The 26,985-nt window shown below is 44.1% G+C and overlaps 1 protein-coding gene across 6 annotated transcripts in view; it reads right to left on the bottom strand.

Moving 5' to 3' along the window:
• Positions 1-26,985, bottom strand: part of KIAA1549 (KIAA1549 ortholog) — a 217,243-nt gene that overhangs the window by 13,416 nt on the left and 176,842 nt on the right. For 5 of the 6 annotated variants that reach the window (XM_053255918.1, XM_053255920.1, XM_053255917.1 and 2 more), the window contains 6 exons: positions 15,950-16,152; positions 14,332-14,456; positions 11,372-11,386; positions 4,620-4,825; positions 3,575-3,798; positions 1,642-1,786 (listed from right to left, as the gene is read on the bottom strand). In XM_053255918.1, coding sequence (XP_053111893.1) covers positions 1,642-1,786; positions 3,575-3,798; positions 4,620-4,825; positions 11,372-11,386; positions 14,332-14,456; positions 15,950-16,152 — 918 coding nt within the window. The remainder of the gene's footprint in view (positions 1-1,641; positions 1,787-3,574; positions 3,799-4,619; positions 4,826-11,371; positions 11,387-14,331; positions 14,457-15,949; positions 16,153-26,985) is intronic. The other variant, XM_053255915.1, reaches the window with a different exon arrangement.

Below are 26,985 nucleotides of genomic sequence, written 5' to 3'. Positions count from 1 at the left end.
ATGCAAAAGGTCCCATGTTCAATCCCTGGCATCTCAAAGAGGCACCTTTTATCGTGGTGATTCTCTTTATTTAGCAGGGGGAGAGTAACTGGCCCTATCCACCCCCAGCACAGTACTTCCAGTGACTGTTGCTGGTATGTGTCTTGTTTCTTTTTAGAATGTGAGCCCTTCAGGGACAGGGAGCCATCTTATTTGTTTGTTATTTCTCTTTGTAAACCACCCTGAGCCATTTTTGGAAGGGCGGTATAGAAATCAAATTAATCATCATCATCATCATCATCATCATCTCCAGGTTGGGCTGACAGAGACTCCTGCCTGAAACTTTGGAGAGCCGCAGCCAATCAGTATAGCCCAGGGATTCTCAACGTTGGGTCCCCAGATGTTACTGGACTTCAACTCCCATAATCCCCAGGCCCAGTGGCCTTTGGCTAGAGATTATGGGAGTTGAAGTCCAATAACATTTGGGGACCCAACGCTGAGAATTCCTGGTTATAGACAATAAGCAGCTAGACGGACCTACGGTCTGACTCATTATAAAGCAGCTTTCTATGTTCCTAGGGATATCAGCAAGAAAGGGCAAGCCGACATAAACTGCTCTCACTTGATCCATCTTCAGTGCATTTTACATTTTGCAGATGATACTGAAGTTTAGAAACCATACAATACATACTCCATACCTGCATCTTTTGTGCATGGAAGAGGAGACTAAATTATTGGAATGTGTGCTTTTGGGGGACATGAAGGCAGCCACATGTTGCACACAGAGTGGAGTAAATTCACTCTAAGAGAACTTCTTTTATAGTCAAGCTGAGGACTGATTCACATTAACCTTGAGCACTTAGCCAGTCATTCCCCCTCCTGCCCCGCAGAGCGTACTGCAGTTCACTTGTGGAAAGAGGTCACTCACTGGCTGTCCTTTGGGCCCGGACTATTGTTGAGCATGCCCTCACTGCTTTGGGAAGAGTTGCACTGTGAATTAGCACTCAGGGGATTAAAAACTTCTCCTACTAGGGCAGCACAATTTGGATTACATCTGCTCTAGTAGGGGAAAAACCAGATTCAAGGCAGGGTGACCTTAAACACATCGGCATGTTGTTAAAGACTTAACTTTACTCATATGTAGTAGCTGCCTTGGGCCACAATTTGGATCAGGAGCTGGGGGGGTATTTAACCCTTTAGGCCTGTGCTGTTTTACCTCTGAAAATCCATGCCCCGCCCCACAAGTGCTATTTAGCCCTGAAAATGCCATTTACTACAATAGCATTTTGGGGTTAAAACCCTGTTTAGAGGATGTGGCTACAGCAGGAAAATGACACAGAGGTAAAGGGTTAAGCACCGTTTCTTTCCATGCTGTGACCCCAATCTGAATTGCAACCTCACATGGCCACAACTCATATGTCAAGTGCAGCCTCTAACTACACACTGGCACATCTAATGCCACTTATTATTTCCAGCCCTAAGGCTACTCAAAATGAGTGTGGAAGCCAGAGGGGTTGTTTTGCACAATCACTCTTCAGACTGTGTTCTTGCAGTGTTCAGAGTCAAGCCAGCAATCCGTGCTTCTTGGGAACCAAATGCCTTTCCCACCTGCAAGTATCTTATCACAAAGTTAGCAAGTGCTTCCGAAAGATCCAAACATACAATGTAAGCCGAGTTGTTGACCCCAGGGGGCCTCTTGTATGTTCCATCACTGTCAGTCGTGATTAACCGGTCCTTGTCAGCATCCATGGGGCTTCCATTGATCTGATGCCGCCGACGCTGCTTTGGAGAACGTTTGGCCCGTGAACTATAAAGAAATAAAAAGAAGGTTTTTGGGGTTTTTTTTAAGCCCAAACCTCTTATGACTTACTAGATCTATCTGGACTGGAAAGGTGGGTTTGCTTTAGAATGCTAGGGAGGGGTTTAGATAAATTCATGGAGGACAGGTCTATCAATGGCTAGTAGTCTGATGGCTATAGGCCACCTCCAGCCTCAGAGGCAAGATGCCTTTCAATACCAGTTTCAGGGGAGTAATGGCTGCAGAAGGGGCATGCCATCACCTCTTGCCTGTGGGCCACTGTGGGAAACAGGATGCTGGACTGGATGGGCCTTAGGCCTGATACAGCAGGGCTTTTCTTATGTTCTTAGAGTTTGCAGAATCTGAATCACATCCACATTGAATCACATCCATATGGCAATCTGAGTGACGTGCAGTGGGTTCACAGTGGAGATGCCAGGGATTGAACCTGGGACCTTCTGCCTGCAAAGCATGTGCGGTACCACTGAACTGCAGCCGCTTCCCTGAGAGCAGAAATCTCCTATTTCATGCCTCCCTGCTGAGAGAAGTTCCCTTTCTCCTTTTGCAAAGGGACTGCCTTAGCATACATCTTTTATTAATCTTACATGTACGACAAAGTTCGTACATTAACCGATAAATGCAACCTAGAAAACAGACTTTGGCCCAGAATTGTTGATGGTTGAAGGAATAAGCAGTGATATGAGTTTTATAGGATATTTGTTCTGTAAATAAGAGGTAAGAGAAGTCAGTATAGACAATACTGAGCTGGATTGATCAATGCTCTGACTCAATGGAAGGGAAGGTCATATCATGACTGAGCAAAGAGGCACCTTTTAAAGTGGTGATTCTCTTATATTTAGCAGGGGGAGAGCAACTGGCCCTATCCATCCCCAGCACAGCATCCTTCCAGTGGTTATTGCTGGTATCTGCCTTATGGTATCTTATGGTTATTGCTGGTATCTGCCTTTTTAGATTGTGAGCCTTTGGAGACAGGGAACCATCTTATTTATGTCTTGTTTATTTTTATATGTATATCGCTTTGGAAACTTTGGTTGAAGAGCAGTATATAAATATTTGTTGTTGTTGTTAATAATAATAACAATAATAATAAATTAATATTACACACACACAGAGAGAGAAAAAAAATAACAAAATACAAAGATCTACAAATCGAAATTGAAAGGCTATGGCAGAGGAAGACCAAAATAATCCCAGTAGTATTGGCGCCCTACGTGGAATTCCAAAACATCTTGAAGAGCACCTCAGCACCATAGGGGCCACAGAAATCACCATCAGCCAACTACAAAAAACAGCTTTACTGGGAACAGCCTACATTTTGTGGCGATATCTATAATAACAACAACAATATTGATAACAAAACTCTGGCATCCCAGGTCCTTGGGAAGGACTCGATGTCTGGATAAAACAAACCAGTCAATAACACCTGTCTGACTGTGCAAACAAGAAATAATAATATATCAACCATTTTGGAGAAGGAACAAAGCTCAGTGAGAAAACACTTGCTGTGCATACAGAAGGTTCCTGGTTCAATCCCTGGTGGCATCTCCAGAAAGGGCTGGGAAAGACCCATCTGAAAACCTGGAGAGCCACTGCCAGTCAGTGGAGACAGTACCGAGGTAGCTGGACCAAGGATCTGACTCAACAGAAGACGGCTTCCTATGAAACCTACATAAGCGGCCTTGATGGCTTTTAAAGTTAAACATGCAGTAAAGCTCAAATGCAGAAAGAAAAGCAGAGAAATGATTCCTTCTCCAATTCTTCCTGTGTTGTCATTACCTCTTCCTGGGCTCTATGAAAACAGTAGGCATGTTTCCCCCAGGGTCCAAGATCTTGTCAATCTGCATCTGTGCCTTGCGGTACATTCTCTGCTGGTCTTTGGTGTCAATGATAACCATATCATCCACTATCGGAAACTCATAGTGCCCTTTGCGCTTGGCTCGGAGTCGGATCTTGTTGCGATGATGCTCAATTTCGGATTTATGCCTCAGAGCTGTCTGGATCTTTTAAAAAAAGTGAGATGCATAAAATCCACTTGGGAACATGCAACCTTCTTTTGCTGTGATGGGAAGGGACTGCAGAGAGTGGGGGAAAGGATAGAGGAAAACATGCTCGGCACACATCCCAAGAACACCTCAACATCTCATTCTCCAGCTTGTAATTCATCCACAGACATTCCAGGTAAAGTAATGATTGCTCTTGGCAAGATGATTAGCACAGCAAGGACAATTAGGGGGAGCGTGCAGAGAGTATTAATAAATATGCATGACAAAAAGCAAATTATGTGTTACTGCAAAGTGCATTAAAACACAACAAGAAAACCAGAAGGGATCTATCTGATCTGCTTATATAGTAAAATGCATCTGTGTGTCTATCTGCATTATATGGATTAAAATAAGAGGGACCCCTCACTTTTACACCCCAAAAGATTTACTTTTAGAATGATAACAGTAAGCACTCCCCACCTCAGAAGAGTGTCTCTCTGTATGAGTTCCTGTTCTAGGATAGCCTCCTCTGAATGCAGATCATTCTGCTGTGTCTCTGCATTGGGAGAGACTGAATGACCCATACTTGATGCAGAGATGCAGGAGAATTACTTGCCAAAGTAGAAACAGATGGGAAGAACACACTACCAAAGCACTGAATCATTCAGAGTCACAATGTTCACCTTTGTTCCTTCTCCCCATTTCTGACTCCTCTTTTCATCAGAAGGCAAGGGCTTGCTAAGGAGATGACTCCCCTTTCCATTCATTTCCCTTTCCCACCCCATTTTCATGATGTAGGTCTGTCCTTATCTGTGAAAACAGTTCACAAAATGCAATACCTCCTTGTTAATTTTGTTGGTCTCTGCTACTCTGTCAGAAATTGGCTGGTTCTGAACTGGAGGTGCTGCAATTGGCTGCATGGCAATCAACTGGATCTTGCTAGGGATCCTCCTGCTGACTTCTGAGGATCGTGACATTCTGTCCACATGCTCAAAGATGGAAGCTGAAGAATGTTGCTCCGTTCCATTACTGATCTGCGGAGGGCCTGAATTACAAGAACAAACAAAAAGGTAAAAAACATTGTTGCTTCAAACAACTTAGGAACATAGGAAGGTGCCTTATATTGAGTCAGACCATTGGTCCATCTAGCTCAGTACCGTCTACACAGACTGGCTGCAGCTTCCCCAAGGTTTCAGGCAGGAGGGAGTGAACTGGGAACCTTCTGCATGAAAGCATGGAAGTGCTCTTCTCAGAGTAGCCTCATCCCCTACAGGGAATATTTTACAGTGTTCACACATGTAGTCTCCCATTCAAATGCAAATCAGGGTGGACCCTGCTTAGCAAAGGGGGCAATTAGGAACATAGGAAGCTGCCATATACTGAGTCAAACCATAGGTCCATCTAGCTCAGTATTGTCTACAAAGACTAGCAGCAACTTCTCCAAGATTGTAGACAGGAATCTCTCAGCCCTATCTAGGAGATACTAGGGAGGGAACTTGGAACCTTCTGCACTTCCCCGAGTGGCTCCATCCCCTGAGAGCAATACTTACAGTGCTCACACATGTGGTCTCCCATTCATATGTAACCAGGGTGGACCCTGCTTAGCTAAAGGGACAAGTCATGCTTGCTACAAGACCAGTTCCCCACCCTTCGTCGAGTCCCAAAGAATGCAATATTTTGCAAAATACTGCATTTTGGATCATATATTGAGCCACCATTTGTATTAACTACTACTACTACTACTACTACTCCTACCACTACCAAACAAACAACAAACAACAACAACAACAACATTAATATGTTTATATTCCAAGACTGCAGCCAAGCCCCTCATTTCTGGATCGTTTGTAGGTGCTTAATACATAATCAAAATAACATGTTGTAGATGGCAAAACCCAGGGGGTTTCTCCCTTAGAAGCTGGAACAGACTCAAACTACAGTTTATATTTTATTACATTCCTGGAAAACAATATTAGAGCCTTCATCTTAAAATGTCTCAAATAACATTTGGAACAGGGCTGTAGCTAATTGGTAGAGCAATTCTGCTTTGCATGCAGAAGGCTCCAAGTTCAATCCCTGGCACCTCCAGTTAGAACTGGGTCATGGAAAGGACTCCTGCCTGAAATCCTGGAGAGCTTCGCCAGTCAGTGTAGACAGTTCTGAGCTAGATGGACCAATGGTCTGACTCTGAATAAGGCAGCTCCTTATGTTCCTATGTAACCTCACATGCCACTTCCAAACTTTAAGGGAGGAAAGCTGATCTTGTCACAGCAAGCATGAATTGTCCCCTTTGTTAAGCAGGGTCTACCCTGGTTTGCATATTTGAATGGGAGACTACATTTAAGCACTGTAAGATCTTCCCTCAGGGGATGGGGCTGCTCTGGGAAGAGCATCTGCATGTTTGCATGCAGAAGGCTCCAAGTTCCCTTCCTGGCATTTCCAAGATAGGGCTGAGAGAGACTCCTGCCTGCCACCTTGCAGAAGCCACTGCCTTTCTGGGCAGAAAATACTGAGCAAGATGGACCAATGGTCTGACTTGGTATAAGGCAGTTCCTATGTTCCTATGCCTCAGACATCCTGGTCTAGAAAATAAGAGAGGAGAGCTGGTCTTGTGGTAGCAAGCATGACTTGTCCCCTTAGCTAAGCATGGTCCGTCCTGGTTGCATATGAATGGGAGACTTGATGTGTGAGCACTGGAAGATATTCCCCTCAGGGGATGGAGCCGCCGCTCTGGGAAGAGCAGAAGGTTCCAAGTTCCCTTCCTGGCATATCCAAGATAGGGCTGAGAGAAGTTCCTGCCTGCAACCTTGGAGAAGCCGCTGCCAGTCTGACTAGACAATACTGAGCTAGGAACATAGGAAGCTGCCATATTCCGAGTCAGGCCATTGGTCTATCTAGCTCAGTATTGCACTTCTAGTCTCCCTTTCATATGCAACCAGGGTGGACCCTGCTTAGCTAAGGGGACAAGTCATGCTTGCTACCACAAGGCCAGCTCTCCTCTCACTAGATAGACCAATGGTCTGACTCGGTATATGGCAGCTTCCTATGTTCCTAACATGTGAAAATCTATTTTAAAAGGCCATCCATGTATTGTCTGAGACTTGTTGGGGTTTAGTAGAACTGACTGGCTTGGCCACAAAGTAGATTCCCCCCACCAAAGCCCCACTTCCAGTGTCTGTTGCTTTAGAAAGTCCTTCAGCTTGTGGATGCAGATTCAAAACTATCCTGGCACAAATGCAACCAACCACATTTACTATATGGAGACAGATGGTCACTACCCAGGACTAAGTCCTAGTACAGTGTAACCTGTGGGTAAGCCTCAGCCGCAGAGTAGAAACTGGCACGGGCATAACTGCATTTGGCTGCTACTATGGCACAGGGACAGATGGCAACCATGCCAGCATAAATGCTGCTAAAAAGGAGTGTGCAAACAAGCTGCAGGAATCTCTCTTTATCACTTCCAGCCGCCTTTGTTGCAGGCTTTACATAATACAGCTGCCAATGAAAGGGGGATGAAATCCCAGGAGTAGTACGGAACTGAATTGACAAATTTAGTTCTTATTGCCTAGGCAATAAAGACAGAAACACTCCATTTCTCAAATCACAGAAAAGAAAAAGTCACAGGTTCTTTTTCTCTGGGCTATTCTATCCACATTTTTATTTGAATGGTACATCCATTACTTCCAACACTTCCACAGGCCTGTGAGTATGCATATACCCACCACACATTAAGGTAATCTGAGCAGGTCCGTTTCCAGTTACCACCGATGTGTCTGGTAGCGACTCAGAGGCAGAGCCTTCTCTGTAGCTGCTCCTGGGTTGCAGAATGCACTCCCAGCAGAAATCTGTAGCTTGAGTTCATTGCTGGCCTTCAGGAGAGCCCTTAAAACCTATCTGTTTGGCCTGGCCTTCCAGGGTTTTTAAACTGTTTTGAATGTTTTAATTGTTAACTAGTTGATCCAGCGCAGAGCATCTGCGCCCCTAGTTCGCCGCTGCCGCTTTATCCCCCCACCTGCCCCCACTTTTTTGCCTGCCTGCCATCGTCTTCTTCTCCCCCTGCCCTCCCGCCCGGAGCCACCTTTGCCACCTCCTTTTTCTCCTTTTGAGCTGCCTGCCCTGCCACCACCATTTTTTGGCTGCCTGCTGGCCAGCCAGTTGCTGGTCATGGCCACCCGCCTGCTGCCCAGTTGCAGACATCAGCCCGCCGCCATTTTCTTTGGCTGGCTGCCACCACCACCGCCACCATTTTCTTCCCTCCCACCCATTCCGTGGCTATCCGATAGCTCTCCAAACTCTTGCGAGAGCTGCCACACCTATGATTAGACACGGCTGCATCTTAGAGATTTAAATATATAGATGGCTTTATGCTGTTTTTAAATTGTTCTGTAATGATTGTTTTTAAAGGACTAATTTTCAGGTTTTATTTTTGTCATCGTGCACCACCCAGAGCCGTTTGGATGAGGCAATATATATTTATTTATTTAGTTAGATTTATATGTCGCCCTACTCCCATAGGACTCAGGGTGGCTTACAAGCAATAACATACACAGCAACACAAATTAATAAAAATATATCTTACATATCTTCATAACCCACAACCCCAACAATACTCATTCCACATGACATAATAACCATGGATTACAAGAGCACTCTACGACCAGCTATCTCAGAGACCGAACACTCGGCGGAACATTTCAGTCTTACATGCCTTACGAAAGGCCAACAGATCATGCAGTGCTCTGATATTATCCGGGAGACCGTTCCATAGAGTCGGGGCCATATACATGTAATTAATTAATTAATTAATTAATTAATATCAGTGAGAGCAGGGGTTCCCCAACTTGGGTTCCTATGCATGGTTGGACTACAGCAATCATCATCCCCTGCCACAATGGCCAATGGGAGTTGTAGTCCAACAACACCGGGGGGCCAAGTTGGAGAACACGACACAGAGCTACAGGTGCCAAGAGGGAGCTGCTGAGGAAAAAGGGGAACGAAAGCAGGAAGCTCCTTTACCCTGTAAGAGATCTGCGCTGAATGTACTCAGTCACCAAGAAAAACAGAAGGTCACACACATGCCTGCACACAGTACAAGTTAATTAATTCCTAGAAGGTTTATCTGCTGCACTCAGAACAGCTCCTTAAGCCAAAAATAGTTTCATGACGCTTTCCCGGGGTTACGAGGTTTTCCTTATAAAAGTCACGTGACTGCTCTGGATGAACATACACTTAACCCTTGACAAAGCTGAGAAGGCGATGATACTCAGCGAGGTCAGCCAAGTGGCAAGATTAACACAAATAATTGGCCTGCCTGGGTCAAATCTAAAGTGAGACGCCCAACTGGGATTGATGAGGGTGAGGACTGCGGGGAGGAGCATAATCCAGAAAGAAAACGGGTTTTTTAGAAACACCACCACTGGAGAAAGCATCCGGATCGGTTCAGATTCACACTGCCTGGAACTTGGGATAAGGATGGGGAACGGATGCCTGCCGAGAGTTTGCCCATCCTGACAGGCCTGCTCAACTTAGCCCCCTCCCCAGCTGTTTTTGAACTACAACTCCCATAATCCCCAGCCACAGTGGCCAATAGCTGGGGATTGTGGGAATTGTAGGCCAACATCTGCAGGAGGGCCAAAGCTGAGTAGCCCAGTATAGGATGTCTTGATGCACTCCTGGGACATCCTTTACTCATATGAGAGGTATGATTCCTCCACACACAGGGTTCTGGAGTGCGTGTAGAAGGGTGATTCAGCTGAACATCCTCCTCACATGATTAAAGGATGCCCTGAGACCATATCAGGAGACGTCCTCCAATGATGTTAGGGTGGGTGTGCTACTGGGGAATCCCCAGCCTTATCACATGTGCTGGACAGTGTTCATCTGAACTGGCCCTTAGAAGCACAGTATTAAAGAGGAAAACAAGCAGTTGTCCCAACAAAACAGGTATCCTGGGTGCAAACGAACTTTCGCCCAGAGACAAAAGTTTGGGGCGGTGTACAAATTTGATTAATAAATAAAATAAATAAGGGAGGAGATCTATGTAAAGTGGTCTGAGCTCCCTGGCTCAGATAGAATAAATATAATAAACAAAAAAAACCGAACAATCGAGAACCTGACTCTGGGATATACACCTGCTTTATAAAACAGTCAGACCATTACTTGTTATCTATTATCTGAAACAGAGAATATTCCAAGCTCTCCTGTCTGAGAGCTTCTAATACGGGAAATGCCAGAGAATTGAACTGGAGATTATTAAAACTTGGAAAATATATACTCAATCACTGGCAGCATTTCCAACACTCAGCCTACTTATTTAATTTATTTACTTGAACCATTTTGCCTACAGCACACACTACGGCTTGAAACTTCCTAAAGATCAAATGAGAAATTTACTGGCTCTCGTGTGTGTGTGTGTGTGTACATGGAACAGCCAGCTGCTATAGAATTCCCCACATGTTACACACTAGTGCATATAACGATGCCCAAAACAATGGGTAAAATCCACAGTTGTCCTTTGTCTGGAACAGGAATCCTTCCTCTGACGTCCATAATCTGGAACAGGAGTGCTTGCTTTGGAGTAAAGATCCCTGTTCCAGACAAAGGACAACTGTGGATGCTGCCCAACAATTCAGACATTATGTTGTGTCTGCCTTCAGATGTCTGTACACAGATACATGTGTGCATATGTGGGAGGAGAGCTGGTCTTGTGGTAGCAAACATGAATTGTCCTCTTTGCCGAGCAAGATCTGCCATTGTTTGCATATGAATGGGATACTACATGTGAGCACTGCAAGATATTCCGCTTAGGGGATTGGGGTTGGGCCACTCTGGGAAGAGCATCTAGGTTCCAAGTTCCCTCCCTGGCATCTCCAAGATAGGGCTGAGAGAGAGACTCCTGCCTGCAACCTTGGAGAAGCAGCTGTCAGTCTGAGTAGACAATACTGAGCTAGATGGACCAATGGTCTGACTCGATATAAGGCAGCTTCTTATATTCCTATGTCTTTGTGCGAATGACTGTACCTATGTTCATTTTCAAAGTGAACCTGCTTACAGGCCCCTTCAAATGCAGGATACAGATAGCAAGTGTACTGCTATACCTGCGTTCAGCACAATGCGTCTATAACTGTGCCTATGTTCAGATCTACAGCTGTGTATGCTGTACACAGATTGTAAGAGTGTTGAACCATAACGTGTGAACAGGGCTTTGTTTGAGGTATGGGGAGAATTGCCTTGGAGAGGCAATTTGGTTGCAGGGAGAAAGTGGGAGGGGGAAAGGTTAAGGGTCCACGCCTTCACCCTCCAATTCTCCACTCTAAACTCTTCCCCTCCCACAGCAGTGTTGGGACTTTGTTTTGTTTTAAGGCATTGGAGCATTGCTATACACATTAGTGTGCAATGTACAGTTTGCCCTTTAGTAGCAGGAAGACACCTGTCCCTGCATGGTTCCTGTTGACAGTCATGTGGGAAAGCATCCCAGATCCAACCCTGAGATTTGAGGGCACTGGAAGCCAAGTCTCCTGGCACACACACAATTAAGACTCGCTCCTCTTATGACTTATTGCAAGACATGGGCATTCTTGTGGAAACTTACCCACTCTGTTTACTCCTGCAGCAGCAAGGGAAAAGATAAAGATAGAAACAGGATAGTCAGGGTTCAGCCAAGTGTGACGGAAGGGGAGGCAGATGCTACAGAAAAGAACTCAGCAGTATATACCAATCTCTAAATGCCAACGTCAGGTGGATTCAGTATTTTTAAAAAGTACATGGTATAGACCTCTCCAGAATGTACCATCACATCAGAATGAACATGGGGGAATGCATACTACACTACACTACACTGCTCTACACTACACTGCTCTACACACTATCCTTTCACTCTAGCACACTATCTTTTCCACACACAGACTGAATTTGGGGGCAGGGGCTGCATTTAGCTTGTATTGTGGATTATTTTTTCCTGGAGCAGTTCTGTGGCAGAATAACACCCCCTTAGGCAGGAGTCACAATGTTTACCTCATGACCGTTCATTCCGTTGAATTGCATAGCACAGTAGTCTTTAATGTGCTAGGAGTACTCAAGTGGCACATCAGCCAAGAAGTAGTGGAAGGCCTCTCTTTAGTCTGCATTTTAATGTTTGCTGAACTGGAGCTCAACCTTTGATGAAAGGTCTTTAGGACGCAGAGCAGTGTTCTTCACTGCACGGCCAGGAGCTAGTGGTGGCTCCCATCCATCCTAAGTGCAGTTCCCTGACTAATTCTCTGGCCGCCCAGAGACGTAAGTTTGGGCGGGGTATAAATTTGATCAACAAACAAACAAATAATTGTTTGTTAGGCCTGCGCAAAGCTTCCGCCAAAATTGAGTGCTCCACAAAAATGAAGTCTCCTTGGCACTGCAGAAAGATGACCATTCCTTCTGTGCAGTGATGCATTTTGCCCAGTATTAGTGGGGCTCCTTAGAGAGAAACTGGATCTTCTGGAGCCCCAGTGCCATATTGGAAGGCATGCACGGAGCACTTGATGACGTTAACATGTGGTGGGGATCATGCAGAAGGAGGCATTCTCTAAGATAACCTGGACCTAAGCCATTCAGGGCTTTAAAGGTAATAACCAGCACTTTGGATTTTGCCCGGAAACATATCAGCAGCCAGTGCAACTGTTTAAAACAGGCATAGTATGGTCTCTCCAGGTTACCTCAGAGAACCATCTGGCTGCCACATATTGAACTAACTGAAGATTCTGACCTACGTACAAAGGCAGTCTCACGTAGAGCGCATTGCAATAGTCAGGCCTGGACGTTACCAGCTGATGTACCACTGTTTTAAGGTTGTCCTCTTCAAGGAATGGACACAGCTGTTGAATCAGCCAAAGCTGACAGAAAGCACTCTTGGCCATAGCCTCCACCTGAGATACCAGGGTGAGGCCTGGGTCCAAGTGTCCTCCCAAGCTGCGTACCTGTTCCTTCCAGGGGAGTGTAACCCCGTCCAGCACAGGAAGATCTAACTCATCCCTCAAATTCTGAGCCCCTACAGTGAGCACCTCCATCTTGCTTGGATTTCTATTTCTATTATATTTCTTATATTTCTATTAAGTTTCTATTTGCTATCCTTCATCCAGCCCATTACTGCCTGTAGGCAGGCATTTAGGAAATGAATGCCATTTCCTGATGATGAAGATGATAAGGAGAAATAGATTTGGGAGTCATCAGCATACTGATAACACCGTGCACCAAATTGCCTGATGACCTCACCCAGCGGTTTCATGTAGATATTAAAAGGCACTGCACAGAGACGGCATTCCCCCTGTGCAGTGATGCATTTTGCCCGCCCAGTATCAGTGGGGCTCCTTTGAGAGGAGCTGTATCTTCTGGAGCCCCAGTGCCATTTTGGAAGGCATCCAAAGAGCACTGAGAAATGTAGTCCTCCCCAGTGCTCTGTGTGTGCCTTTCAAGATGGCATTGGAGCGCAACAGGACTCCATTGTTCCTAAGAGGCCCACCCAGTGCTGGGAAGATCACGGGATTGTTCAGAGCTCCACGCAATGGGTCCCCCCCCCAAAAGTTTTTTGTTTGCCAAAATGGCCCCCACTTGGAAAATAGTGAAGATCACTGACCTAGAGTTTTCTATTATCACAGCTATTAGCAGATGCATTGTACAAGCAAACCTCATTACTCACAGGGTTCCGTTTCTCGCCTACTACCACAAATAACAAAGTTACCACAAGTAATGAGGCATTATGCCCATGGGAAAAGCGGGGCTAGGTTCCAGAATGGACCAAAAAAGTGAGAGAGAAAACTGCTAAAAGACAGCCAAAAAAGCCCCCCAAAGAGGCAAAAATAATTTAAACTGTTGACTGTACCATGCTCCCATGTCCTCATGAATGGCCCCAAATCAGCAAAATGCCCCACAAACGCATTAGAATATATCAGGAAAATTGTTTTTAAAAAGAAGAAGAAGTCAGCCACGAAATAGCTCTTCCTCACAAAATGGCAGCCGGAAGTGACCTCCGTGGTCATTTCTGGCCCTCTAGGAACTGCAGATACATGGGTTTTAACCTTTTAGTATCCACAGATAATGAAAACGGGTGTCAGACATCCATGAATATGTGTTACCGTGAAAAGCGGTTCTGTGCATAATGAGGTTCTACTGTAGTCAAAAATCCAAACGGGGAAATGTTTTGGAAGAGGTCAGAATTGTATTATATATGATCCAATGCATGTTTACATTATCTCACAAGTTAGTATGAAATGAAATGCATGAACAAAATTATATTTTAAAATGTGAGTATATAAGTGCTCAGTTGTGCTCAGGCGGAATCATTCTGCAGCTTCCCTATTCCTGGAACATTTGGGCCATATCAAAATAAAGTGAATCCTGACCAAGCACCATTAAAATCAATAAGACAAGTTAGTTGTGACTAAGCTGAGTCCCATTAATTTCAATTGTGGTTAGTCACTTTCTTTGTATACAGTCCATTGTGTCTGGCTCCTGAACACACTCAGGTATCAATTCTACCAGCGTTATGCATATTGCAGCATGTGAGAGAATGCAACATACCAGTCTTGTTGACTCTGTGGGGTCTGACCTCATTTGCAGCTGTCTGTGGTCTTGAAGTTTCTTCTCCAGTTTCTCGACCACTGGACTGTTCACTTGCCGTAGAGTCGGCATCGGAGGGAGAAACTCTGTAGATACAAAACAAGCCAACCCAATTAAAAAATATAAAAAGAGTAAAATATTGTATATATTATTATTATTCGGCCCAAAGGTTCTCAAACTTGGTTCACCAGATGCCACTGAACTACAAGTCTCATGATCTCCAACCACAATGGCCAGTATGCCTCCAAATCCGCAAAATGCCCCACAAAACTGTAAAAAATAGAAGGAAAATTGGTTTTTTAAAAAAGAAGAAGAAATGAGCCACAAAATGGAATACAAGAGATGTAGTCCATCAACATCTGGGGACCCAAGTTTGAGAACCCCTGCTTTAGTACATCTATGTTCCGCCTTTCTTCCAAGATGGAACTCAAGGCAGCAGAAATGCAATTCCTACACAGTCTTTCATCCAGGCACTGACCAGAACCAGACTTGCTCGGCTTCAAAAAAGCTCAGGCATCGTATGCCTTCAGACCATGCCCTGGGACCTTTTTACTGATCTATAAAAGGGCAAATCAATTTCTATGGAATTCTAACATATACATCTTTCCGCTTTTTATTTGAATTAGATCCTTGGGTCTCCTTTTCATGAATTTGTTGAAATACACATTGAGTAATATGTATTTCAACTAATGAAATTCATTGGCAGCAGGTTAAGATAATCAAAAAGAAAGTATGGTGTCATACACCACATAATTAAGTATTCGTTGAAACAGGACACTACGATCAGACACATTCATGGTAGATAGATCTTTTAATGGCAACTTGCCATTATAACTAAATAGAATTTTCATGTCCAAAGACAGCTACTGACATCTACTTGCTCCATTAATTTCAATGGGACTACTCATGAGTAACTTAGTCTGGATGCCAACCAATATACATCCAGTTACCAGAAGCTAAGGATACACAACAACTGGCTAAATTTTTTACCTTCTCTGAAAAATAATGCAAGAAGCACTGAGTTGAAATAAGGTTTGGGAGATCAAGTATAAGACAAAATATCATTAGCAATTAGCTGAGTGCGTTTTCTGCCATTCCACCCCAAGGTCTGGTCTGGTCTGGAAGCAAATGAGGCACAAACATTGTGGAAGCTAAGCAGGTTTCAGTCTGGCCACTGCCTGGATGGGGGACCACCTGTAAACCCCATGTGCTTCAGTGCAAACAAGAAAAAAGCAGGGTATAAATATAATAAACAAAACACCCCTGAGAAGATTTTGTGTTGTGCACACTTAAAACACTGGAATGTTTCGCTGCAAAAATAAACCACGTCCACACTTATCTGCCACAGGCAGATCCCGACTCATCCCACCCTTAACTGAAAAATCACCACAATTAAGGAACAGCCTAGCAGAAGAGCCCAAGAGAGAACTAGGCACAAGTCCTTATGGATTAATATAAAAAGGCAAGTTCCTGAGCAAAGGCAATTCCAACTGAGAAAAATGACTTGGAGAGCAAAATAATCCTCCACAGCTAATTAACTTTAATCTGCGCCAAGTGATTTCTCATCATCCGGACTGACCTCCCTCTGTGCCGAACATTCTTGGATGGCTTTGAAGAGCTCTTGGTCTTGGGGCTTGGCAGGTCACCGTTTTCAGAGGGGGTGGTGTCTTTGATTGGTCCCGGGAGAGGGGTTGGCTCGTGGATGATCAGGATGTCATCTTTGTTGTGCTGGCCTAAATGCTGCTTCGCAAAATCAAAGCCTTTCACACTTGGGGCTTGTAACTGCAGTGCAAAAGGAGGGGTGGGGCAGAAGGCAAAGCCATCATCATAAGCATGCAAGCCAAAATGTAGCTAAGGAATCCAAAATTGTGCTGTGTGACACAGCAACATGCAAATAAAGCAGATATGCATCAACGACTTGAAAAAGTGAAGCCATGGAAAATCACTTCCCTCACAATATGATGAGATAACAAGGAGAGTGTTGACGTGTCATTCCATCTGGATTTTTTTTTTCATTGCACAAAAGCCACGATTTCCATCCTTTTAAGGAGCTACGGAATTGTACAGACATATTATAGCGTAAAAGACGCAACAAACAGAGCTTGTGAATAAATATAAGCCAAGAACCTTCTACTGTCTTTTCTTCTGGGATTTGACGGGGAGATCATATGAGAAGAAGCCTCCTGACCTGATTTACGCTGCACCGCCTGCTGGCCAGGTCTTGCTTTTTGTGATTAATACAATTAGCAAGAAAAGAAGTTTGAAAGGAGGTGGGTGATCATTAACAAGAACTGGCCAGCAGGAGGCACAGTAAAAATACCACCAGGAGCCTTCTTCCCATGTGACCTCCTCATGAGATCCTGGAAGATCTGGCAGGTGGTGGGGGCAGCCGTTGAGACGGGGACTCCTCCAATCCCCACCCGCCACTGACCTCCCAAATGACAGCCTGGGCCAACTGCGGCCCAGTTCAGGCTTCTGTGTATGCACAGGTGCCATTTTTTGGTGACGCTTGCGCACGCGTGGTGGATGCCATTTTCATGATGTTTGCACATGTGCAGAGGCCTAAACAGGGCCACAGCTGGCCCAGGCTGCTATTTGAGTGCTCTCTGAGTTTCCAATTGGCTTATATCATCTTTTATTCTGCAAATATGAGAGCAACTTTTGTTCTTAAAGCAGAACTGCGTGTCCTCAAAAATATGCATGTATACAAATGCACAGAACGCTCAGTTAAAATATGTCTGTGATATATTTGTGGGAAATAGCACGTATTCTTTCCCTTTCTTTACAATGTAAAACATATTCAGTTTTATGGATGCAATTGTTGCTACTCAGCCAGATGGTACCAGCAGCACCCTAAGGAAGCTGCACAACAGGTTGGGGCTGCACTGCCAGTCAGAACCAGCAGATGGCGATAAATGCTGCGGCCTTTAAGGGGAAAGGTGCTTTCTATCTACCTGTCTGTGAGTTACACAGACAGTTACTGCAATCATGCTTTCAGGTCAATAGCAAGGACACTAACTCCAGCTCCTGTTTTCCCACCCATCTGTTTCCCACCTTCAAAATCTTCCGCTTTTCCAAAGTCTCACTCAGTTTTCTGATTTGATTCTGACCACCTTCTTGCCTTTGAACAATCCTGATAACGAAATCATTCTCTTGGCTGTGCTCAATCTTTTAATCACTAAAATAAAGCCAGTGTAATATAATCACCCAGCCAAATGGGCAAAGAGGCACCTTTTACAGTGGTGGCTCTCTTCTATTTAGCAGGGGAAGAGCAACGATCACTACAGGCAAACCTCGTTATCTGTGGGTTCAACACTCTTGGTTTCACGTATCCGCAGTCGGGGAATAGGCACCCAAACTCGGCATACGTGAAAAAACACCCCGTGGAACACACGTGTCCACAGGTCGGGGTGGCAGCAGAGGCACTTTTTAAAACCGCTGCTGCGCGGTCAAGAAAGCTTCAGGGAAGGTGGCAGAGGCAGCAATGGGGACTCCTTCTCCATCACCTTTTAAAACCGCTGCTGTGTGGCAGGGATGGCTTTGGAGGCAGTCACAGCAGCGGAGATGGTGGCAGAGGCCGCAGCATGGACTCCTTCTCCCTCTCGACCGATCGCATGGGCCAGTCTGCATCCCATTTCAGGCCTCTCTGAGCATGCGCAAGGCAGTGGTCCGCAGTCATTTGGGAGGCCTCCGCCATCCCCGGGATGATGGAGGCAGCAGTGTGAACGCCTTCTCTCTCCCAACCTCCCTCCTGAATGATTATCGCGTGGGCCAGTTTGCGTTCCATTTTGGGCTCAGAGAGGCCCATGCGATCAGTCAGGAGGAAAGGAGGAGTCCATGCTGCTGTCTCTGCCATCATCCCCGCTGCTGCAGCCGCCTCCGCAGCCATCCCGTGATGGCTTTAAAAGGTACCAGGAAGGCAAATTAGTCCCCGCTGCTGCCACCCCCGCCACACAGAGGCAGTTTTAAAAGGTACCCCCACCACCTTTGGGAACCTAACCTCTCAATCCCCATTACCCCAATGAACCGATATTCGCGGATTCCGTATCAGCAGTTATAGAGCGGAACGGAACCCACAGGAAGAGCAGTTTTCCTGTATTCAGTTCCACATAGTATCAATCTCAGTGGTGGCGGATGGTGTCTCCCTTATATTTCCTTTTAGATTGTAAGTCCTTTTGGGACAGGGAACCACCTTTTCATTCCTCTGCTATGTTGTGAACATTGTTGTTGTTGAAAAGCAGTATATAAATATTCTAAATAATATGATTATTTTTTACCACATTTTAATCTTGCCTCTTCTCCAAGGAGCTCAGGGTGGAGTACATGCTCTCCAGTGTTATCCTTGTAGACACCCTGTGATGCCAGCTAGGCTAAGAGAACGGAACTGGCCCAAAGTTATCCATTGAGCTTCATGGATGAGTGGGGATTTGAACCCAGGTCTCCCTTGTCCTAGGCTTCTACTCTAACCACTACACTATGGAAATCTAGGTTCAAAGCTCCACTCAGCTGCAAGGCTTACTTGGCGATCTTGGGCCAATCACTACCTCTGACCCTAACCTACCTCACAGGGTTGTGAGGATAAAAGAGGAGAATGCATATTCCACCCTGACCTTCTTGGAAGAGAGGTGGGATAAATATTTAGTCACCCAACTAAATAAAATAATATTCTGACCATTGCACTCTGAGCACCTCTACATTTCACTGCTGTTTTCATATATATTTGTTGTTTTCAAGGCTCTTCACAACTATCTGGCCTATTTCTCAATTCCCTTCACACTCTGACCCAGCTCCACACTTCATTTACGCTTCTAGTTTACTTATCACAGACAATTTCTACAGAATCACCTTTCATGAATTCTGAGTGCATCAGCTCAGTCACATTCTATATGGAATGGAAAAATTCAGGGGGACAACATTAGAAGGAAGGAAGGAAGGAAGGAAGGAAGGAAGGAAGGAGCTGCTTAGATGTTTCTAGAAATCAAATTAACCTGGGAATCCTCAAACTTTGTAACATCAGCACTCATAGTCAGGCAAAATGCAAATACTGTTTGATAGTCCTGCTTGTAACCAAGAATGCAATCCTATGCACATTTACCTGGGAGTAAGTCTTAATTACAACAGTGGTGTTTACTTCTGCATAAATATACACAGGATTGCACCAAAAGGATCAAAAATTGGTAGGGTCTAAATATCGGTAGGGTCCTAGACAATACCACCTCAGGCTGTAGATGGGAGGATAAGTCACCTCTGTTTCATTCTGTGATTATATAAACAATAGCACTAGTATCCTGGATAGGCAGAACCAGCTAGGGTAAGGACCCATAATTCAGCAGTACAGCACATTGCTTTCCATTCGCAAGATCCCAAATTAATTCCCTGGTACCCTGAGTTTTAAAAAGGATCTCAAATAAAAGAGCTGGGATAAAGCTTGGTTTGAGACCTTGGAGAACCAGAGTTAATCATAATACCAGGTTAGATTGGCCTATGTTATGACTTGGTAAAAAGCAGCTTCATGTGGGAATGGGGCCATAGATCAGTGGTAGAGCATCTGCTTTGCATGCAGAAGGTTGCAACAGTTTTGCAATGTGTCCATTAAGCATGCTTCCGTACTGCCCGCAATCCAACATCACTTGTAGTGAGGTGCCGTTCATATTTCTGATGCCCCATTTCATTGTATTGCTGTGCTGCAGCACTACAATGTTGCATCTACATTGCAGGAAAATAGCAGTCTTTTTCCATTGTAGATGTTGCCTCAGTGTAAGTGGCATGGTGTGGACAGTCCATAGAGGGGCAATCTGTCTATACCGCCCCTTCCTGCTTCGATTTTATTTGTCTCTTTTTATCTTTTATTTCTTATTTTTACACTGTGCGAAGGGGGGGGGGCAGCGGGCAGAGCCTTAAGAGCCAAGAGGTTCTGCCTGGGCTTGCTTTGCTCACCACTTTTCGGGGACAGAGCAAGGGGGACAGCAGCCTTGACACCCCCACCGTGCTTTCCCCTCCTGACAGTTTTGCTCAAGGGAGATGAGAATCTTTTTTTTAAAAAAGAAGACATCACGTCATCCCCCCACCTCCTCCGTGACCCCATTGGCCCAAAATGAGGGAGGAGGAGGAAGATAACGCAGTTCAAGGAGAATATGGACAACCCCCACCTGAAAATCACATTGCAGTGGACAGCAATATGCTCAGCCACCAGCCTACCATGGAGCATTGAACAACCCTTTACTTGCAGGCTGAAACTGTTGCACCATTGTCCCACCTTGCAACACTTCTATGGGAGCAAAGCTCGTAATCTGGAAAACGCCCAGGTAGTGCTGTGAAAGACCTGCTTCCTGAAACCTGGAGAGCCACTGCCAGCCAGTATAGACAGTACTGAGCTAGATGGGCCACTCAGCAGAAGGCAGCTTCCTATGTTCCTGTGATCACAAATCCCTGCAAGTACGTAGTAGCCTAAAATCTCAGTACAAGGACGCTGGGCTGGCTTTTACAGCTGGGGATCACTGCTGACAACAAACAAGGGTTGTGACTCAAAATAAAAACTCTGAATCATCAACAATGGGACTGATCCAATTCTCAACAATGCCTTCATCCCATCAGGAAATGTAAATCCAACAATCAGAATCTATTTTTGATGCTACAACTCCATCCAGTCATTAAAATAATATGCAAACCATTGCAGTAAGATAATCTGGTTATTCTCATATATGCATCTACTGTATATAAATAAGTGCATTTACAAATTATTTATATATGTAGACCCACATACCAAATGTCATTTTGTTCTGTTTAAAGATATGCAAACCGATATAGAAGCTGCCAAAGAGTATTGCCTCATGAGTAAGGACCTATGTTTGATCCCAGGAATAATAATATTTCAGCTCTGGCAGCTAATCTATGAGCAGCTCTGGAGACCCTGTAAAAATGTCTTGGTGAATTATGATCTGGCAGAAATGCCAGTGTACACAGTTTGGGAAAAACAGAAAAGACTAAAAGGAACTTTACAAAAAAAAAAAAAAAGGAGAGAGCTTTGATTCTATGTTGTCTTTGAAAATCTGTAAGAAATTAAGAGTCAATAAGCTCAACATTTGTATAGAAATGACTTCAGCATAAGGTCAGCAGGAAGTCACTGTATATAGCAGCCCTGATTTCCCAGTCTGATCTTCACAGTGTGATAATGAATGGATGCTGTTGTTCTTCAGGGCAAGAGAAAGAATGATAACGGATGAATAAATAATAGGATGGCAGTGTCCTTGCATTCCTTGGTGCACCTGCAAAGGAATATGTTTGCCAAGAAGTGCAATGAGTCAACATACACTCATGGCATTACAGCACAATCCTATGCATGTTTACTCGGAAGCAAATTCCACTGGCTGACATCCTGATTAGATTCACTGGAGGAAGTCCCACTCAAATAAAATGGGACTAATTAAAATGCCCCTTTAATTTCAATGGGACTTCCTTGAGTAAATTTAGCCAAGATGTCAGCCACTGAGGGCAAATGAACTTACTTCCAGTTAAGCCTGGATAGGATCGCAGCCTTGTGTTGTGTGATCTATATGCACTCTAAAACTCAGTATCTCAGTCCATAAATTATTTACATAAACACAGCAGATGATGAGCTATAGGATTTTTTAAAGTTGTACCGTGTTTATTCTAGAATAATCTTACATTGTTACTGCTCATTGTTAAAATCTTGTTAAAAGCCCTTGAGAGTGAATTTGGGCTACTTTTTAAAAACTTACTTACTTGTCTCCTTTTCTGTGCCTGAAACCCAGATTCTGAAATTCCATCCCCACTGAGGTCAAACATACCCCAATTTTGTTTGGTTTCCACTGGTTTGTAAAAAACCTCTCTCTTTCAGCAAGCGCTTTGATCCGTCTTCCCTGCAGAGGTTAGGAGTTTATCTCCCAGATATCCTTTCCCCCCAGCTTGGATTGTTTTACATTAGCTAATATCTCCCTGATTGCATTTTACGTTGTGTATATGGTAATTTATTGTGTGTTTTTGTTCTACATTGTAAGCCACTTTGGGCATTTTTACAGAAAGATGGGGTAAAAATATTTAAAATGAATACATCCTCCAACACTTTAGCATGTTTCTTACAGTTTTCATATTCTTCCTGCAACCCATGAGAGCTAGAAAACCACTTAACTAGGAAAGGTAGGATTCTAACAAGTACCCCCAATGGCTGTGCCTGGGCGCTTTCCAGATTACACTCTGTTCAGCAGTAAAATACTTAGGCTTGGCAGGATCATTTTGAAAATGTAAATAGCTCGCACAACCCTCCTACAACAGGAAAATACAGCTATTTATTTGTGATGCACATGCAACTTTGTAGGACAACAAAGGATGAAATGCAAAAGAAGGCAGCAGAAATGTGAACGGCACCTTGCTGACAGCACAGGGACTGCGATGTCGAAACATAGGCAGTACGGAAGCACACTTAACGGACAGTAGTGACACTGTTGTAGCGTGTGATCTGGAAAGCACCCGGGAGCCACTGGGTCGCTTAATCTTGATCCAGAGATCCTGCTGTATTTCTGCTAAATGTATTTGACAGTTCTCAGACAGGAACTGATTTGAGATGAAGCTTTATTGAGTCATTTCCTTAGAAAGCGAAGACATTCATTTTCAGTGCAGGCACACATTCACACCTTCTTCATTGGCATTTAAGAAAGTCCAGCTAGTTAAAGAAAAGGTACACTTGCAGGCTGAAATGGAAAAGTCTAAAACTCAGGTGATTCACAAATGTCACTTGCATTCCTTCTATTTCCCATGGAAACTAAGCCCTTATCAAATGTGACAACACAGATCAAACCAACAGGAGCCTCTTAAAAGACACAGTGGCATACAGAGTGTGACATAAAATATTAACATGGCTTTTATGTAACTCATCTGCTAAAAAGGCAGCTCTGTCTCAGAGACTGATCCATAGCGAAGCTACTGAAGAAGTAAGGGGCTGAGATTCATCTCTGCTTCAAGATTCCCATGTCAGCAGCTACAGCTATTTTTTATTATGCTGTCCATACACAAAGATTCCAATAATTCTGATTAAATTCTGAGATAAATCTAATCTATACAAAGAGTGGTCTTTCCCCATGAGCCACTGGGACAATGAGACTTAACTGTTAATTTCTTTGGTATGGTGTCTCTCCAGAAATGGCACCAATAATGGTACCATTTCCTCCACCTCCTCTTCTAAACAGTCTACTCAATTTGCAGGCATGACTTTACACAAGGGAGAGGGATACTCCCTGTAGAGCAAGTTGAGTTGTTAGAGCCTGTGCTTAAAAACATCGCTGGAGAGAAGGGAGAAAATGACAGAGGAAGGAACAGCAACAGTAGATACCATACTTCCCACACCGAAATGAACTTGCGTAGCATGGAGGTTGTGCAGGTCAAGTATATGGGGGAGGTATGTATCTGCCGTCTAATGCATGGGAAGCTGGTGCAGCTGTTTGCTAGGGCATTCATAGACACTGTTTGCCAGAGTGGTCATGGGAACTATGTCCGGTCCATGTGCTGGAGAGCCCTGCCATTATAATAATATAAGACAAGGAACAAATTGAGCAAAGAGGCACTTTTTAAAAGTGGTGATCCTCTTTATTTATCAGGGGGAGAGCAACTGGCCCTATCCATCCCCAGCACAGCACCTCTCCAGTGGCTGTTGCTGGTGTCTATCTTATGTTTTGCTTTTAGATTGTGAGCCTTTGGGACAGGAAGCCATTTTATTTGTTTGCTTATGTAGACCACTTTGGGAACTTCTGTTGAAAGTGGTACATAAATATTTGTTGTATTCGTCTTCGAGAGGTTGATCTGTACTAGAGGCTGGGCAAGCACAAGGTTCAATATGAGTTATAGAACAATGCTACAACTTATGAAGTGCCTAACTGGCAGGGCTGTGTAACCATTGCTAAAAAAGGACCATCACATGAACCTGTCCATCAATTAAGATAACCCTTAACAGCTTAGTCCAGGATATTTAAAAGAGCTCCTTTTTTGTCATAAACCCTGTCACTTACTGAGATCTCATGGGGAGGTTCAGTTATGGCTGCCACCAGCTTGTTTAGTGGCGAGGCAGGACCAGGCCATCTCAGGGGCTGCCCCAGGGCTTAGGAATGTGCTCCCTCTCATTATAAGAACTTCTCCATCTCTGGCTGCCTTTAAAAAAATCACTTAGGACATACCTGTTTTCTCAGGCCTTTTGCGAAACTATTTTTAAAATACACTTTTGTTAAAACCATTTTTTTTTATGTTTATGATTTTAAATTGTTTTGTTTTATTGAGTTTTATTTATTGTTTTAAATTGTGTACACCGGCTTGAGAATTAGGTGTTAGGCAATTTATAAATAAATGAAATAAAATCTTATTCAGAGGACTTTCTTCAGGTGTGCAGCCTTCTGAACCCCAGTGGGTGGGTACAAGCTCAGTTATTCTTAGGTGCCAGGCAGTCTCTCTCTCTCTCTCTCTCTCTCTCTCTCTCAGGCTTTTACTGGTACATAAACCGACTTCTATGGCCTTTATCTGCTGCTATTTTCCCCCTAGGTTTTTCTTTTTATCTCTTGGTTTTGCTGTTTTATCTTGTTGGTTAGAAGACCATTTTAGGTGAAAGCTCAGGTAGAAATTTTAGAAAGAAAGAAATTGCTTCCCAGTGAGCAGAAACTGAAAACCTAGAAATACAGGACAGTACTTTATGGGCTGCCTAGAACTACCCTTTTCTGTTGACTAAAGTACCATGTACTGAATTTACCCAGATCTAAGACTAGGTCCCCCACTCACCCACCCCAGTTCTTCCTGTTAAGTAAGTGTGTGTGTGTGTGTGTGTGTGTGTGTGTGTGTGTGTGTGTAGGGGATCTTCTTAGGACTCCAAATCTGAGTCCTCTTTCTTCCACTTGTTTTGTACCTAGAAGTCTTTTAAGGCCAAGGCAAACAGTGGGAACACAGAACTGGTCCTTCTTCAGGTTTCCGAGAATGTGGGCCAATCACCATTTCTAGTTGCCTTGGACCCAAGGGCATCCCAGGGCCAAAACAAGTAGAAACATCAGAAGCTGCCTTCAACTGTCAGACCACTGGTCCATCTAGCTCAGTATTGACGACACAGAATGAGAGCAGCTTTTCCAAGGTTGCAGGCAGAAGTCTCCTTCAGTCCCATCTTGGAGATGCTGCCAGGGAGGGAAGTTGGAACCTTCTGCATGGAAGTATGCAGGTACTCTTCTCAGAGTGGCCCCAACCCATGAGAGGAAAATCTTGCAATGCTCACCCATGTAGTCTCCCATTCAAATGCAAACTTGTGCAGACCCTACTTAGCAAAGGGGACACCCCATGGTTGCTACCACAAGACCAGCTCTCCTCCCATGAGAGCAAGGCAGTGAAAAGGGATCTGATCCTCAGTGTCTATTTACAAGGATGTCTGAAAGTGGCTTTTCTGTTCAACAAGCTGGCCCCCTCCTGGACCAGAGGAAGCATTAGAAAACCTACAATGGGATGTAATATTTAAGTTAATATGGATATTAAAGGATAGAAGATGTGTTTTTCAAAGTCCTTTTTAACTTAAAAGAGGGTTTTGCAGCTGTTAAAGAGACATCATTTTATGTGCAATTCGGCAGGCCACATTTATTGCATTATTCAAACGTGTAATGTTACAGGCGCACTGAAGGAGAGGCGGAGTGTGTGTGTGTGTGTGTGTGTGTGTGTGTGTGTGTGTGTGTGAGTGAGAGAGAGAGAGAGAGAGAGAGAGAGAGAGAGAGAGAGAGAGAGAGAGAGAAATACAACATACAGTATTCTACTGCAAGAAACAGTATAAAACATTCTGCCACAGAGTGAAAAATGACCCAAGCTGATTCAACTGTTTCTGGTCCATTTGTAAATGAGAAAGGTCTTTGATGCATAAAAAGCCTTCAGCAGCTGGCGAACTTAAGCTTAAAATAGTAAGTTATCCCCTGGGATCCAATTCTCATAGATCCTAAGATGGCACAGCATTTTGGGGAGCAGTTTTAGGGAAGCTTTGGATGCATCATACAGCAGCAGCATCCTTTCTGTATTTGTGTACCTTCCCACCAGGAAATCAATGATATGAATTAATGAAGTAAACATAACTCATTCACACTTCCTATATTTATGCATATCATTAGCTCCTTTGGGAATCCCAGAGGGAATATAATTGGCCTACAGTGGTCTTGTGGAGAGCATCTGGGTAAAAATGAATGGAGAAGGAAATGAAAACACTGTTGTTGGAGTCTGCTACAGACTGCCACATGAAGGAGAAGATATGGATGATGCTTTCCTGAAACAAATAACCAAATTTCAAGAAATCTTGAACTCTTAAAATTGATAAATAATCGGGATCTTCAACCACTCTGATATCTGTTGGGAGATAAACACCACTAAGCATTAAAGCTCCAAAAAATTCCTGACATGCCTTGCTGACAACTTCTTCTTTCACAAGATGGAGGAAAGAATGAGGTGATTGACTATCTGTGACTTGATCTTAAACAACAGGGAAGAGTTGGTCAATGTGGTTGAAACAGCAGGGAACTCTAGGTAAAAGTGACCATGTAATGCTGGAATTCTTGATCTAGGCTAGTACAAAGAAACTAGGGCCATAATCTTCCAGTCATG

This window comes from Hemicordylus capensis, chromosome 5 (assembly GCF_027244095.1).
Source record: "Hemicordylus capensis ecotype Gifberg chromosome 5, rHemCap1.1.pri, whole genome shotgun sequence".
Taxonomy (NCBI): Eukaryota; Metazoa; Chordata; class Lepidosauria; order Squamata; family Cordylidae; genus Hemicordylus; species Hemicordylus capensis.
This window is presented reverse-complemented; position numbering and strand designations above follow the sequence as displayed.